Consider the following 18,131-nt stretch of genomic DNA (forward strand, 5'->3'; position numbering starts at 1 on the left):
ACCTATTCGACAAGTTTTGGATGAAATTTGGAGGCAGGAGAATGCTCACCAATTTACAATGCATTTATTAGTACATGTTTAAAGATAAACAAATTATTTTTCGATTTGAATATATCGCCTGTAGAGGTCGCCCTGGAGAAATCTTAGTGCAGCCGCGTCGCCGGCATTGCAAATTGGTGAGCATTCTCCTGCCTCCAAATTTCGTCTAAACTGAAAAATTGAAATGTGTTCTCGTTATTTATGAATTCCCATCGTCGATGAAACCAAAGAGAGAAGAAAAAAGTTGAAAAGTGTCAAAATGGAGGAGCTTAGAACACAAAAGTACGATTTTTAGGCAGTTTTGAACTTTTTCATGCAAAAATAATTGTTTAACTTAATGTTTTTATGAATATTAAAGGTTCATCGACGATGGGAATTCATAAATAACGAGAAAATATTTCAATTTTTCAGTTTGGATGAAATTTGGAGGCAGGAGAATGCTCACCAATTTGCAATGCCTCCAGGACGACCTCTACAGGCGATATATTCAAATAAAAAAATAATTTTTTTATCTTTAAACATGTACTAATAAATGCATTAAAGTTTTATAATGATCCGCTGTATAGTTTTCCCAAAAACATTCGTAAAATTATACCTTATTTTCAACGTTCTAAAGCAGACTCCCCCCTTAAGGGAACAGAATCTTATTCGGCGAATTTATCGCCTTCTCTTAATATATATAATTATTTTTATTCCTATCTGTATTTGCTTGCGTCGATTTGTTCACTTCACGAGAGACATCGAACAGTTCACGCGACTGACACTCTGAATTCCAATACTACAGATTTATACTCTATAGATCTATGAATCAATATTATAGATCTATAGACACAGCGGGGATAGTTCTCCTCAATTTCGCTATTTTTCGTAGATTGGGAATCGATCGTTATTTCTAAGTGAATTTGTACGTAAGCGCTCCATGTACGTTTACCTAACCGAATCGCTCTTGAAGGCATGACTAAGCGCAACGCGAGTGACTGTTCCGAAGCGAAATGTGCGTGCCCTGGCGCGACACAGTTCGCTGGTGTAGAGCAAACAAGGAAAGGCCGCAACGTGTAATGTAACAACGATCTCGCGATTAGACCAACGAAAAATCACAATCGCGGGGACGCCTTGTTAATGACTTAATTACGAATGACAATAACTTTTCGTGGGGAAGCCATCGCGTGGGAGAAAGAGACAAACAGAGGAGGAGAGGAAAGAGGGTGAAAGAACCAAGTTCCTTAGGATTTTGTCAGCGACGACGAATTCGGTTGATCAGTCGACTTTCAAAGAACGGTACATATCAGCGAAGCGTTGCCTTGCGAAAAAACGACAGAGAACTGACAAAAAAATAGTCGTAGAGACGCATGATATATAGGCAATTAAACGATTAGTTACCTTGCCGGCGCTCCGCGTGAACGGAGAAGGAGGGTCGATGGAAATGTAGTACCTGTTGCGTCATAAAGTGTCTGCGTGTTTTATCGAGACATTAGCAATAGCTAACAGCGACGACTTGCGACAAACATAAATTGCGTGCCGTTTCTCATTAATTAAACGAACGAGCGAGCGAGAATGATTTCTTAATTGATCGTCCGGTTATCCTCGAGACTTCGGAAAACTTTGTTCTCCCAATAGCTTTTCGATAAATGACACTGGAAGATAATAATTTGGATCTTCAGTAAAAGAATCCGCATTTTCGTTTCATTTCAACTCGATCAACCAGCAACGACTCAATTGTTTCTAGATGTCGATCGAGATCACGCTCGATCGCTGCAATTTCCTTGAATCGTTGGACGTTCGATTTTCGATTGGTTCAATGGAACTCCCGAGTCATCCACCGCGGGCACATTTTATTCATAAAACGATCGTGAAATATTAGCGAAATCGCGCAAAGTGCAAGTTCGCAGCTGCTTGTTGCGCTCATCGTTTGTCAAAGGTGCCTGGAAGCCTCTCAAACAAATCTGATGTGCCGTTGAGAGTTATCGTGTCAGTCCCAAAAATAGCTCGTTACGATTAGATAATGCCGTGCTGGGTGCGCGAGCCCACAATCAAACTGGCAATTATTTATTGCAGCGTCGTCGTATCATCCTGTTAAGGGGGGAGCCTGCTTTAGAACGTTGAAAATAAGGTATAATTTTACGAATTTTTTTGGAGAAACCGTACAGCGGATCATTATACAACTTTGATGCATTTATTAGTACATGTTTAAAGATAAACAAAATTATTTTTTGATTTGAATATATCGCCTGTAGAGGTCGTCCTGGAGGCATTGCAAATTGGTGAGCATTCTCCTGCCTCCAAATTTCATCCAAACTGAAAAAGTGAAATATTTTCTCGTTATTTATGAATTCCTATCGTCGATGAACCTTTAATATTCATAAAAACATTACTTTTGCATGAAAAAGTTCAACAACTTTGCCTAAAACTCGTACTTTTGTGTTCTAAACTCCACCATTTTGGCACTTTTCAACATTTTTCTTCTCTCTTTGGTTCATCGACGATGGGAATTCATAAATAACGAGAACACATTTCAATTTTTCAGTTTAGACGAAATTCGGAGGCAGGAGAATGCTCACCAATTTGCAATGCCTCCAGGACGACCTCTACAGGCGATATATTCAAATCAAAAAATAATTTTTTTATCTTTAAACATGTACTAATAAATGCATCAAAGTTTTGTAATGATCCGCTGTATAGTTTCTCCAAAAACAATTCGTAAAATATACCTTATTTTCAGCGTTCTAAAGCAGGCTCCCCCCTTAACGCGCGTAGGGTCGCTCGTCCTTTCGGGATGCCTCGCTGCGCTTTCCAGGAGCTATCCTCCTGCGAACCAGCCGACACATTTCTTACACTTTGAACGCGTGACCAGGTCACATCTCTCTCGACACAGTTTTATATGTACTTTGGGGAGCCAGGCTTCACCAAATTTCACGGAGAAAGTCATCTCTGGGGCCTTTTAGCGGAGTAAGATAAAAACGGGATGATTTCCGCGACGAGAAACCCGGCAGGATCAAAGCGTACATTTCGAAAGGACACGAACGAGACGGCAGACTCGGTTTGGTTTGAGGACAGCCTGGGACGGATTCGGATAGTAGAGATCCCAACGATTTGTAATGTACAGCTAGTAGTGATTAGGAAACGTAGCGTAAAGATGTAAACTACATTGCGTATGTGCGTGCAAGTATATTGTATATTAAAAAAATTTATTTAGTTATTTTATGAATAAAAAACCAAACTTTGCCGATTCAAAACTCTGCTGCCGAGCTGTTTCAATGGCCCGCACTGTCGCGTGCGTCGCCGACCGACCGATCTCCTTTCTTTTTCTTCACCGCTCTATCTAAATCTAGGTCTCTGAATCTTATCTCGAGTTCTAAATCGAATTACGTTTCCTGGGGCGGTGCATCTCGCTGCAGCTTGTCACACAAGATCCCAAATATGGAAACCGTTATTCAAAATTAATACAAAAGTCGAAATTGAAAAAAGAAATCAAACGCAGAATTCATCCGATTAATTCAGATATCGACGCAGGTACTCGTCACCGACGCATCAGAAAAGGAACGGGGAGTGGGGTCACGTTAAATCGTCAGGTGGCTGGCGATAAATCTTTTCTTTAAACAATTTACACATTTTCGTTACATCGTTCCGCGTGTTTTACGTAGATCTGCCACGGAGATACCCTAATAAATGCATCAATCATCGCTACGGAATTATCTGCGCGTCTATATGTACATAGAAGTTTGTACGGCATTAATAATAATAATAACAACATCAATAATAGTAAATACAATAATAAAATAATTTATACTTCCTGCACAGCACCACGTGTTGCAGGTATAAAACTTACATAGGACATCCATTCTTACATTATTACAATAGAAAAAAGGATTAAGGGGGGAGCCTGCTTTAGAACGTTGAAAATAAGGTATAATTTTACGAATTTTTTTGGAGAAACTGTACAGCGGATCATTATAAAACTTTGATGCATTTATTAGTACATGTTTAAAGATAAAAAAATTATTTTTTGATTTGAATATATCGCCTGTAGAGGTCGTCCTGGAGGCATTGCAAATTGGTGAGCATTCTCCTGCCTCCAAATTTCATCCAAACTGAAAAATTGAAATATTTTCTCGTTATTTATGAATTCCCATCGTCGATGAACCTTTAATATTAATAAAAACATTAAGTTAAACAATTATTTTTGCATGAAAAAGTTCAACAACTTTGCCTAAAAATCGTACTTTTGTGTTCTAAGCTCCACCATTTTGGCACTTTTCAACTTTTTTCTTCTCTCTTTGGTTCATCGACGATGGGAATTCATAAATAACGAGAACACATTTCAATTTTTCAGTTTAGACGAAATTCGGAGGCAGGAGAATGCTCACCAATTTGCAACGCCGGCGACGCGGCTGCACTAAGATTTCTCCAGGACGACCTCTACGAGCGATATATTCAAATCGAAAAATAATTTTTTTTGTCTTTAAACATGTACTAATAAATGCATTGTAAATTGGTGAGCATTCTCCTGCCTCCAAATTTCATCCAAACTGAAAAATTGAAATATTTTCTCGTTATTTATGAATTCCCATCGTCGATGAACCTTTAATATTCATAAAAACATTAAGTTAAACAATTATTTTTGCATGAAAAAGTTCAAAAACTTTGCCTAAAAATCGTACTTTTGTGTTCTAAGCTCCACCATTTTGGCACTTTTCAACTTTTTTCTTCTCTCTTTGGTTCATCGACGATGGGAACTCATAAATAACGAGAACACATTTCAATTTTTCAGTTTAGATGAAATTCGGAGGCAGGAGAATGCTCATCAATTTGCAATGCCGGCGACGCGGCTGCACTAAGATTTCTCCAGGGCGACCTCTACGAGCGATTCAAATAAAAAAATAATTTTTTTATCTTTAAACATGTACTAATAAATGCATCAAAGTTTTATAATGATCCGCTGTATAGTTTCTCCAAAAACAATTCGTAAAATATACCTTATTTTCAGCGTTCTAAAGCAGGCTCCCCCCTTAAGTCGCTCAAGTTGTAATCAGCATCTTTGCACGTTTCCACATGCACCTCTTGCGCTTGTCGGACCGTTGTTTGCCTGTTACCGGGAGCGCATTGAAACCAAAAAAGAAAGAAGAAAAGAACGACAATTAATCGGAGATAGCAAGTTCGTTATCGATAACGGATGTGTGCCGCGACCGAAGATTCGCGTAACGATCTGTACTAACTTTATCTTTACAAGTGGTTGGAGGATCGCGCTTTATAATATGTAACCCGCGTTGCAGCTCGCTACGAGGAAACACGCGCCTTACACGAGCCTCCCGCTCGGTAGACGAACGGCGATTAGATAGCGATCGTTTTATTAGCGATGACTCAATTTGCGACGCGTATCGAGGAGTTGGGTTCGCAGGTTTCTCTACGTGGGTTCCTCTTTTCTATCACGTATATAGAAAGATCCGCGCGCGCTCGCAGGGACGCGGAGAGAATCAATCAGCACGACCGCGACGCGACTGTACCCTTTTTTAAATTTATTAAACTAAACATCTAAATCTCTTATCACTAGGGAACTTAAACTGTCGTAACTTCCACGCAAATTACAAACGAACTCGTTCATACACGGTCTCTCTCGTCTACCTTAAGTTTTTTCAGCCTTCTAATTCCGTTTACAAAAAGAAGTGAAAGAATCGGTGATCGCGTGACGCGCGACTTTCAGTTTACCCTGTAAATCTTTAATCTCTCTAGCCGCCGCCGACGACGAAGGGAAAAAAGAAAAGATGCGGCGCGGAAGGAGGAAATCTTTCCATCGATTTTCAGCCCAGAGCATCGAGAGTCGCGAAAACTGAAGATCACGGAGCAATCCGCACGGATTTACGTGCTTGTTCGAAAAATAAAACGCTCTCCGAAGCAAGGCTCGACCGGAGAAGCGCAATTCAATCGCGCATTAGCAAATCGTTCTCGGGTCAATCGCCACTTTGTATTATATCGAACGAGAAGCATGCTAATAATTACAAGACACAATTGAGACAATTGTTTAGCGCAACGTGCACAACAATTTTTGCGTGACGGTGTTGTAACTCGATGGGAGTTTTTTTAAAGGAGGATCAAAAGCGCAACGAGAAAAGACTCTACGGACTCGATACCTAATAGAGAAAGCGTCAGATCGTTCCTCGACTTTACAGAAACGTGTATATACAGGGTGGCCCATTTTAATTTATACAGTCGATTTTTTAAAACACTAAAAGAGATACGAAAAAATGTTTCAGACAAACATGTCACGATTTCGAGGGGGACTTATGTCATCTTATGATGATACCATTGGTTTGACCTTGAATAGTCGTTTGAAGGTCACGCGAAGATCACCTTCAATTTCTTAAATTGAAACCCCAACTTTTTATTGCAGATTCTTATTCTCCATCGAAAAGTAAGTAACTTTTGTCTGAAACATTTTTCCGAAAAATGTCATCTTATGTCCTTAAAATGTCCTCAAAACTCATCTTGAAGATCATTTTAAGGACATAAGATGACATTTTTCGGAAAAATGTTTCAGACAAAAGTTACTTACTTTTCGATGGAGAATAAGAATCTGCAATAAAAAGTTGGGGTTTCAATTTAAGAAATTGAAGGTGATCTTCGCGTGACCTTCAAACGACTATTCAAGGTCAAACCAATGGTATCGTCTTATATCCCCCTCGAAATCGTGACATGTCTGTCTGAAACATTTTTTCGTATCTCTTTTAGTTTTTTAAAAAATCGACTGTATAAATTAAAATGGGCCACCCTGTATATATCGGCGAGATTATTTATTACGGAGCGAGGAGCCAAGAAGAAGCGTAAACAAGGCATTCGCGCAAAAATCGATCTCAATTGCTGGCTAAGGCCGCCATCGCGCGAATCAACGTCGCGTTCTCCTCGCGCAGCCGTTCCCGCTCCACGGCCATCTCGTGCTGCTGCTTCAACAGACGCGCCTCAAGCGCCATGATCTTGTGATCCCGATCCTCCAGGAGCGACAGCAGCCTCTTGTTCTCCTCCTGCGCTCGTTCGATCAGCTGAGAGTCGAACTATTGCTTAGTATTCTTCACAATACGACAAACTATATATTTATAATTGGTAAATCTACCGATTAGCGAACCCACCTCCTATCACCTTGTCCTTGATGATATATATTATAGAGGTCACCCTCCTGAGTGACCTTCAAAAGGTTTTAGCCGTCGGTCGTTGTTTACTAAAAAGTTATTAACAAAAGAAGTTTAATGATTTTGCGCGAATTTTCAGCTGTCCACAACAAGCAAAAGGTTATATTTTCCGAAACTGAAGCCCCGGACACATACGCTCGGTTTCAGCCCGCTTCGCGGGAGGGCGGGGGGCAGGGGCTTCGCCCCCCGCCAAAACCAGTGTAACAAATTTTACCGTACAGATTTTGATCACCTGGTACACGGCACGGATTCCGGCGGGGGGGGGGCGAAGCCCCTGCCCCCCGCCCTCCCGCGAAGCGGGCTGAAAACGAGCTGTCCGAGGCTCCAGTTTCGGAAAATATAACCTAACCAGGTTAGGTTAGTTTAGGTTAGGTTAAAGCAGAGAATACTTTGTATTTAACTGTTTATGCTTTTGGTTAAGGTAAAGGACACTTTGTATTGGGTTGGCCAAAAAGTAATTGCGTTTTTTTCCAATAGATGGACATACATGTCTTCAAATGTAACCAACTTCATTCTAAACCGCAAATTCAGTATGTAGGTTAACAACTCGCAGTTCAAGCTTGTTTTACAAAAAGAAAGTACACGATTTCGTTAACAATTGTTTGTTTGCCGTCGATTTCAAAATGGAAAATCAAAAAGAACATTTTCCTCATATTTCGTTTTATTACTTCCGAAAAGGGAAAAACGCTGTGCAAGCTCATAAAAAGTTATGTCATGTATATGGCGAAGATGCTTTAAAACTGCGGCAGTGTCAAAATTGGTTTACTAAATTTCGAACTGCAGATTTTAATGTGAAAGATGCACCACGCTCAGGAAGGCCAATCGAAATTGATAATGGCAAAATAAAGGCACTGATCGATTCCAATTGGCGTTTAACGACACGAGAGATTGCTGGGAATCTTAACATATCGAAATCGAGTGTTGAAAACGACTTGGATACATTAGTAAGCTCGATATTTGGGTACCACATGAGCTCAAAGAAATTCATCTCACTAAGCGTGTTGACATCTGCGATTCTCTTTTGAAACGTGAGGAAAATGATCCATTTTTGAAACGTATGATAACAGGCGACGAAAAATCGATCGTCTACAACAACGTCAAACGAAAAAGATCGTGATGAACCTGCTGAAAGCACTTGAAAAGTAGATATTCACCAAAGAAAGATTATGCTGTCAGTCTGGTGGGACTTTAAAGGTATTGTGTATTTCGAGCTGCTTGCAAGGAATCAAACCATTAATTCAGACGTATACTGTCGTCAACTGGATAAATTAAATGATGCCATCAAACAGAAACGTCGAGAATTGGTGAATCGCAAAGGTGTTGTGTTTCACCATGATAACGCTAGACCACGTACAAGTTTGGTCACTCGTGAAAAATTGTTGCAGCTTGGATGGGACGTGTTACCACATCCACCATATTCGCCAGACCTGGCACCATCGGATTACCATTCGTTTCGTTCTTTGCAAAACGCCTTGCATGGTAAAACCTTTACTGCTGATGAGGATATCAAATCGTTCTTGGAATTGTTTTTTGCTGAAAAAGATAAGAACTTTTTTGAGCGCGGAATCATGAAGTTGCCTGAAAAATGGCAAAAGATAATCAAACAAAATGGACAATATATTGTTTAATAAAGTTTTTGCTTCCCATGAAAAATTCGCCTTTTATTTATATTAAAAAAAACGCAATTACTTTTTGGCCAACCCAATATATGGCGAAGATGCTTTAAAACTGCGGCAGTAGTCAAAATTGGTTTACTAAATTTCGATCTGCAGATTTTAATGTAAAAGATGCACCATGCTCAGGAAGGCCAATCGAAATTGATGATGACAAAATAAAGGCACTGATCGATTCCAATCGGCGTTTAACGACAAGAGAGATTGCTGAGAATCTTAACATATCGAAATCGAGTGTTGAAAACCAGTTTAAACGACTTGGATACATTAGTAAGCTCGATATTTGGGTACCACATGAGCTCAAAGAAATTCATCTCACTGAGCGTATTGACATCTGCGATTCTCTTTTGAAACGTGAGGAAAATGATCCATTTGTGAAACGTATGATAACAGGCGACGAAAAATGGATCGTCTACAACAACGTCAAACGAAAAAGATCGTGATGAACCTGCTGAAAGCACTTGAAAAGCAGATATTCACCAAAGAAAGATTATGCTGTCAGTCTGGTGGGACTTTAAAGGTATTGTGTATTTTGAGCTGCTTGCAAGGAATCAAACCATTAATTCAGACGTATATTGTCGTCAACTGGATAAATTAAACGATGCCATCAAACAGAAACGTCGAGAATTGGTGAATCGCAAAGGTGTTGCGTTTCACCATGATAACGCTAGACCACGTACAAGTCTGGTCACTCGTGAAAAATTGTTGCAGCTTGGATGGGACGTGTTACCACATCCACCATATTCGCCAGACCTGGCACCATCGGATTACCATTCGTTTCGTTCTTTGCAAAACGCCTTGCATGGTAAAACCTTTACTGCTGATGAGGATATCAAATCGTTGTTGGAATTGTTTTTTGCTGAAAAAGATAAGAACTTTTTTGAGCGCGGAATCATGAAGTTGCCTGAAAAATGGCAAAAGATAATCAAACAAAATGGACAATATATTGTTTAATAAAGTTTTTGCTTCCCATGAAAAATTCGCCTTTTATTTATATAAAAAAAACGCAATTACTTTTTGGCCAACCCAATACTTATATTAAAAGAAACTATTCTATATATTAACGATTCACTGCTTTAAATGACTTTCCTTCCTTCGTTCATATACATATTCGTCTTTTATATCTGTCAATATTCAAAATAACTACTATATTTGCAAAATTCCTTTTGTCAATAACTTATTCATAAACAACGATCGACGACTAAAACCTAGTGCGGGTTATTCCGGAAGGTGACCTTTGTAATATATGTCAATAATATGTTCTTGGTTCGCGTAGACAGCTGAAAATTCGTGCAAAATCATTAAACTTCTTTTGGTAATAACTTTTTAGTAAACAACGACCGACGGTTAAAACTTGCACAATGTTACTCAGGAGGGTGACCTCTATAATATATGTCAAGGACAAGGTGATAGGAGGTGGGTTCGCTAATCGGTAGATTTACCTTATAATTTAGAATAATTTATTAAAAAGTCTTACCTCGTGCGGATTGTCACCCGTCGGCGTTGGTAATCTCGGTCTGCCGGTCGCATTGACAGACGTCTGCGGCTCGTGGTTGCCGTGATCCGATTGATTAACGCTGTCGGACTGATTGAGAGAATCGAATTCCTCGTCGTCGGCCTCCAAGTCCGAGTGACTAAAACGCAGACGATCGACGATCGCATATAACGACTTGCATTTCATTAACGCGCACGCGTTACGAAGAATTTTCTTTCTACGAGTCGTTTTTTAATTAAATGCCGTCTACACAAATCGCATTAGGCACGACCATCGATGCGGATACAAAGAGTATCGCGCGCAGTCATCAGTTTAATTTCAATATTCAAATCATTTTAATTTCATTGTTACAATACTCGATTAAAGAGCTTACAATGATGCCCACATGAAGCAGATTTTATATGCGGATAAAATAATCTAAAGAAAATAATTAATTATCGATAACATATCGATCGAATTTTTAATATTTCCAAAATTTTATTTTCAACATCATATGGCTCAATATATTATTGTTCCATGCACTTCGATTGTTTTATAATGGTCGCGTAATATTTTGCAACTTCCAATGTATTGGGCTTGCGAGGTTGACGTAATTCATTTTTAACCGTCGCAATTAGGTAAGAGATAGCGATTACATCATGAATCGAGCACGCCTGCTGATGCAATCGTTTTTCTTCGTGCTAATTACGCTGTGACTTCCTGCCAATCAAGATATACTGAACCATTTTACGTACCCTTTGTATCGCAAGAAATTCATCGCGTTTGAATTCATTTCGTTTTCGTTGTTAAATCAAGCCACTTGATTTTATCATCTCGCATTAACGCGAGACATTTCTACATTTGGAATATCGCGGGCATACCGCATACCGGTTTTACCGATGTGACGGTAACACTTTGTTAATTAAATCAACAGTCTACCAGCTCTATCGTACTTCGTACAGGTCGTGCCTAATTGTAGCTCTTCTGGTAGTTCGATATAACGCACTTACCAATCGTGCCTAACTATACATGACCTGTACGAAGTACGGTAGTGCCTAGAAAGCAGTCGTGGTTCATTAAAATGACATTTACAAGTCAAAAGATATGCTATTGCACCATGACGTGAACGCTTATCTCCCAATTATCATTAATTACGTGTGAATATGTACGTGAGATACCTTTTGTTTCGCCTCTGCGTGTACATTCTGGCGGCAGTCCGCTCCTGCAACACACACACGCGCGCGCGCGCGCGCGCGCTTTTAAGTAACTGTCTCGAGACAATTATTGAGAAATTCATTTAATTTATACAGAATGTCCCAGAAACGGTAAACTAGTTGGCCAAATCTCAAATTGCCCGGTACAACGAACGACGAACTCAACAACGTTAAACAAATTTCAACGTCAATTTTGACAAAAACAAAATCAATTGGATCGAGATTTAAGATTTGTTTTCTGTGCAAATTATATTTATGCCTTACTTACAATGAAATGTAGCACAAAACTTATCTCACGCTTTTCAAGTCTTTTCGAATGATGCTGAACATATACAGTCATCGGGACACTCTGTATATGTGTAAGTAGAAACTTGACATTGACTTACTTCTATCAATTCGTGATCGAGAAATTCATTGTGATGCGTGTTGTGCTTAGTTTCAAGGCAAGTGCCGCTAAGTTCCTCCTCGTCTTCCCCCGTACTACCACCGGTGCTCTGAGAAATTATGCGCTTTAAAAATCTAGACGAGGGAGACACTTGTGTGATACTTAAATGCCAAAGAACAGGGCGAGCTACATTCCACAAGTAATCGCAAACGAATATTAAAATTGCGAGAAACAATTCTGTCGCAAATCGATTGAAAGTGCTTACGGGTGAGAAGGCGTGACGATCATTCTGGTACATTCTAATATACAGGGTGTCCCGGGTTTTAACCGACAAACTGCGGGAGCATATTCTACTAGTGGAAATAAGAAAAAATTCTTATATCGGGTTCGCTTAGAAATGCTTTATTACAAGGTTATAAACCAATATTGAAAAGAAATATGAGATAAGTAACAACGGAACATAGTGTAGAATTTGCAAGGTCGAAGATGTTCACATGTATTCATGTTCACTATGTCGAAACGATTCAGTATGATTGTTACTTTCACAACAGTAGCCGTTAGATTTCAATCGTCGTGTCAACTAGCAATTACTATCAGAATGCCAAAAGTGTTTTCAAATGAGGAATACACCGATATTCATTTCGTGTACGGATTCTGTGACGGAAATGCACGAGCTGCCGTACGAGAGTTTCAACGTAGATTTCCTAACAGGAGAGTACCAGATAGTTCTGTGTTTAGTAATACCCATTTGCAATTACGTAATTTGGGTTCATTTCGACCTATGAATGAATATGATGATGTTCGTTCAGCTCTAAGACACCGACGACGCTCGGAAAGAATCTTAAATCTTCGCCAAAACAGCTGGACACAGTTAGACGGTTGTCCATCGCACTATGCTAGACAAGTTAGAAGCTGGTTAGATGAACATTACGCTCATAGGTGGATTGGTCGAGGAGGACCGGTTTTCTGGCCTCCAAGATCGCCCGATTTAACGCCTCTTGATTTTTATTTATGGGGAACTTTAAAAAATAAAGTTCACAGTACAGAAGTAATCTCGCTTGAAGATTTAAAGCAACGAATTACTAATTCAGTTACTGAGATGCAACAAAATTTTCAGGAATGTCGTACCGTAACAAATTCTGTACTACGTCGATGTCTAGCTTGTATCGATGTGCAAGGACAACATTTTGAAACGCGTCACTAAATCATTGCGTAGATAATTTTTATTTTTGTGAAAAAATCCGTTGTTACTTATCTCATATTTCTTTTCAATATTGGTTTATAACTTTGTAATAAAGCATTTCTAAGCAAACTCGATACAAGAATTTTTTCTTATTTCCACTAGTAGAATATGCTCCCGCAGTTTGTCGGTTAAAACCCGGGACACCCTGTAGAAATTAAAGTATTAAAGTCGAAAAATTTGAAGATTTAAAAGATCTCGAAGTTCAAGAATTCGCGAGATGAGCACGCTAAAGGTCGCTAAAGAATCTAGAAGAGATTTTGACGTGAAAGATGTATCTTAAAAATTTACACAGTAGAGAGAAGCGAATCTTAAAATTTCAAGAGCCTGAGAGTCAGGATGTCAGATTTCAATGTGCGTAAATGCAACATTTCACATGTTCCAGCCAGGAGGGTTAATTGAAGTTTCGGAATACGGAATTCTAGAAATCGAGCGGCTACGTGTTACAAGAGTCGAAGTGACGGTAACAATGGCGAACCTCTGTTGACGGTAAGTGCACGACTCCGGTGCTACGCCGTTTTTCTCGCAGTTTCCGCCGATCGCGTTGCTGCTTCCCCTTGTTTATGTGCGTTGGCCTGTGCAAACAGGATACGACACTAAAGACACTAGAACCAGATTCAGAAAGTATATTAGGCAATTACGTAAGGTTCCCTGTATCAAGAACATCGCTGGCTAATGGACACTCCACGTTCGAGCGTGACAATGATTTCGTTTTTCATGGTTCTCTCATCGGTTTCGGTAAGCGCATGCGATCGCGGTTCACGTACCGGCCGGTCACTCGTTTATCCTGCTTCCTCATTATGGGCTTGCTCTGCGGGTTCTCGTGCTCCGGCGGAAGCACCGAGTTCGAGCTCGTGTCGTAAGCGCCTTGCGACTCTTCCACATCTGGTGTGCACTCTGAAAAAGAGATCGATTAGTGATGCAATCTCCACACGTGGCTCGTCGTAGTGCTTCTCCTTGAACAATCTGGGTCATCGCGGGACATTTAGGCCCTGATTCCAACAGTCATTAATATTAATTGCTCATTTCTTTCAGGATAGGCAAATAGGGCTAAAACGCAGTTATTAATAGAGGACAACGTGAATGTGTGTCACGTTTCAGATCCTAAGAAACACTCTAGAGACTCAACAAATGTCTAATACAATCCCGATGCAATGCAAGTAGACGAGTCTGGCTGACACATACTTTGAAAGCTTATGGAAGACGCATCCCCCGTCCTCGGTGGGCCCACCCTCGCCCTGGCGGTCCTGATCCTGGATCGCCTGGATGTCAACTCGAAGTCGTTGTCGAAGTCCTCCTGGCTGACGGAACTGGACGCCATGCCGACGACGTCGCTGCAAGGGACAGAAAAGACACACGGCTCGTGACAACCGCGCGGCGACCACCGCGGGACGTGTGCGCGTAAAAAAAAAATGAGAAAGAAAGAAAAAGAGAGAGAGAGACAGTAAAAGAATGAAAGAAAAAAATAATGGTTCCTCATAAAAAATACCTGGACATCTGAACAAAGGGTAGTAGTAGGTTCTGACGTGCGTGTACCTGCGGGGATGATTCCGTCCCGTGCTACGAGGGGGGAGGTGGCGGGAGGGGGTCCGTTGTGCGCGCGTGTCGAGCTTTTTAACGGTGCTCGTTCACGGGGGTGCTACCGTATCGCAGGGCTCGTCCGAGAAAAAGGGAGAGCGGAGAGTTTGAGCAACGGCTCGCGGGAACGCGAGAAGAAGAAGAAGCAAAAGGTAAAAAAGAAACTTGAGACGAGGAGGAAGAGCGAAAAAAAGAGAGACCGCAGCGGCACCGCCGGGTTTGCGGAGCACCGTTCGCGAGGATCACCTGAGGAGGCCGATCCGGTGACTCACTGGCGGCGACCCGAATGACGGATCGGCAATGTAAACACCAGCCGAAACGGGCGCATAGCTCGAGCTGGCGCGAGCTAGATCGTCCGAGTATCGATCGTCCGAGGCGGACAGGTGAAGTCGACGGAGATGCGCTACGCAGCGCGGTTGCGGTTCCCGCTTGTCCGCCCGTTCGCTCGTCGGCACCGCGCGAATCGTCGAGAGTTCGCGAGATACGCACACACGAGGTACCCACCGCTTCCGCCGCTTTGGACTGGTCGTTCACTGCGCTCGACTGCGCTAATCGCCCCCCCTCCCCCAGCTTTCCGTGCAAGCGCGATGCGTAGTACGTCAGGTGACCGATAGACAGACAGCTCGGAGACACGCTGGCTGCGTTCGGAAATGCGGCGCGCCGAACGCGAGCGTCGCCAACCGCTTCGCGCGGCCGATGCGTTTGTAAAACGCACTCGTTCCGCTTCCGTCGTCATTAGATCTAATTAATCTAATTATCCGATGCGTCGTTGAATAATATTACTCGGATATAAAAGTGGCTAACGTGCTGTGTTGAGCTGTGCTATTTAAAGCAGTGCTCGGAATTAGTTGCCCTTTTCGGGCCGATTTCAGAAGCGACGCCTATCATTCCCCCACTGCCGCTCGACGCGCGAGGCCGAGCCGCCGAACGCTGTCTCAGGGGCGCCACTACAGGGTGTCCCGGGTTTTAACCGACAAACTGCGGGAGCATATTCTACTAGTGGAAATAAGAAAAAATTCTTTTATCGAGTTTGCTTAGAAATGCTTTATTACAAAGTTATAAACCAATATTGAAAAGAAATGTGAGATAAGTAACAACGGAACATAGTGTAGAATTTGGAAGGTCGAAGATGTTCACATGTATTCATGTTCACTATGTTGAAACGATTCAGTATGATTGTTACTTTCACAACAGTAGCCGTTAGATTTCAATCGTCGTGTCAACTAGCAATTGCTATCAGAATGCCAAAAGTGTTTTCAAATGAGGAATACACTGATATTCATTTCGTGTACGGATTCTGTCACGGAAATGCACGAGCTGCCGTACGAGAGTATCAACGTAGATTTCCTAACAGGAGAGTACCAGATAGTTCTGTGTTTAGTAATACCCATTTGCAATTACGTAATTTGGGTTCATTTCGACCTATGAATGAATATGATGATGTTCGTTCAGCTCTAAGACACCGACGACGCTCGGAAAGAATCTTAAATCTTCGCCAAAACAGCTGGACACAGTTAGACGGTTGTCCATCGCACTATGCTAGACAAGTTAGAAGCTGGTTAGATGAACATTACGCTCATAGGTGGATTGGTCGAGGAGGACCGGTTTTCTGGCCTCCAAGTTCGCCCGATTTAACGCCTCTTGATTTTTATTTATGGGGAACTTTAAAAAATAAAGTTTACGGTACAGAAGTAATCTCGCTTGAAGATTTAAAGCAACGAATTACTAATTCAGTTACTGAGATGCAACAAAATTTTCAGGAATGTCGTACCGTAACAAATTCTGTACTACGTCGATGTCTAGCTTGTATCGATGTGCAAGGAAAATATTTTGATTAAGGTATTCATTCATTATCATATTTAAATACATGCGTTTTTGAGCAAAAACAACCCTCAAAACTAAATCACACCCCTAGTATTATATTTTGATATACAGGGTGTCCCGGGTTTTAACCGACAAACTGCGGGAGCATATTCTACTAGTGGAAATAAGAAAAATTCTTATATCGAGTTCGCTTAGAAATGCTTTATTGCAAAGTTATAAACCAATATTGAAAAGAAATGTGAGATAAGTAACAACGGAACATAGTGTAGAATTTGGAAGGTCGAAGATGTTCACATGTATTCATGTTCACTATGTTGAAACGATTCAGTATGATTGTTACTTTCACAACAGTAGCCGTTAGATTTCAATCGTCGTGTCAACTAGCAATTGCTATCAGAATGCCAAAAGTGTTTTCAAATGAGGAATACACTGATATTCATTTCGTGTACGGATTCTGTGACGGAAATGCACGAGCTGCCGTACGAGAGTATCAACGTAGATTTCCTAACAGGAGAGTACCAGATAGTTCTGTGTTTAGTAATACCCATTTGCAATTACGTAATTTGGGTTCATTTCGACCTATGAATGAATATGATGATGTTCGTTCAGCTCTAAGACACCGACGACGCTCGGAAAGAATCTTAAATCTTCGCCAAAACAGCTGGACACAGTTAGACGGTTGTCCATCGCACTATGCTAGACAAGTTAGAAACTGGTTAGATGAACATTACGCTCATAGGTGGATTGGTCGAGAGGACCGTTTTCTGGCTCCAAGATCGCCCGATTTAACGCTCTTGATTTTATTTATGGGGAACTTTAAAAAATAAAGTTTACAGTACAGAAGTAATCTCGCTTGAAGATTTAAAGCAACGAATTACTAATCAGTTACTGAGATGCAACAAAATTTTCAGGAATGTCGTACCGTAACAAATTCTGTACTACGTCGATGTCTAGCTTGTATCGATGTGCAAGGACAACATTTTGAAACGCGTCACTAAATCATTGCGTAGATAATTTTTATTTTTGTGAAAAAATCCGTTGTTACTTATCTCATATTTCTTTTCAATATTGGTTTATAACTTTGTAATAAAGCATTTCTAAGCAAACTCGATATAAGAATTTTTTCTTATTTCCACTAGTAGAATATGCTCCCGCAGTTTGTCGATTAAAAAATCACCTGAGGAGGCCGATCCGGTGACTCACTGGCGGCGACCCGAATGACGGATCGCAATGTAAACACCAGCCGAAACGGGCGCATAGCTCGAGCTGGCGCGAGCTAGATCGTCCGAGTATCGATCGTCCGAGGCGGACAGGTGAAGTCGACGGAGATGCGCTACGCAGCGCGGTTGCGGTTCCCGCTTGTCCGCCCGTTCGCTCGTCGGCACCGCGCGAATCGTCGAGAGTTCGCGAGATACGCACACACGAGGTACCCACCGCTTCCGCCGCTTTGGACTGGTCGTTCACTGCGCTCGACTGCGCTAATCGCCCCCCCTCCCCCAGCTTTCCGTGCAAGCGCGATGCGTAGT

The 18,131-nt window shown here is 41.3% G+C and overlaps 1 protein-coding gene across 10 annotated transcripts; it reads right to left on the reverse strand.

The window, feature by feature from the left end:
- Window positions 1-5,063: 5,063 nt before the first annotated feature.
- LOC105280615 (PRKC apoptosis WT1 regulator protein) lies at window positions 5,064-18,131 on the reverse strand. Of its 10 annotated transcripts, none has more exons than XR_003407377.1 (9): window positions 18,040-18,131; window positions 14,389-14,537; window positions 13,971-14,100; window positions 13,682-13,808; window positions 11,965-12,072; window positions 11,543-11,586; window positions 10,368-10,524; window positions 6,818-7,070; window positions 5,064-6,223 (listed from the first exon to the last, which is right to left on the reverse strand). XR_003407377.1 is itself a non-coding variant. In XM_011341276.3 (8 exons), exons 1-8 carry the CDS (start codon window positions 14,698-14,700, stop codon window positions 6,885-6,887), a joined length of 909 nt encoding a protein of 302 aa, XP_011339578.1. In that variant the 5' UTR covers window positions 14,701-15,279; the 3' UTR covers window positions 6,777-6,884. The 10 variants fall into 10 exon arrangements, 1 of the variants encoding a protein (XP_011339578.1); XR_003407380.1 differs by lacking the exon at window positions 18,040-18,131 and adding an exon at window positions 17,783-18,033; XR_003407375.1 differs by lacking the exon at window positions 18,040-18,131 and adding an exon at window positions 15,286-15,661.

This window comes from Ooceraea biroi, chromosome 13 (assembly GCF_003672135.1).
Source record: "Ooceraea biroi isolate clonal line C1 chromosome 13, Obir_v5.4, whole genome shotgun sequence".
Taxonomy (NCBI): Eukaryota; Metazoa; Arthropoda; class Insecta; order Hymenoptera; family Formicidae; genus Ooceraea; species Ooceraea biroi.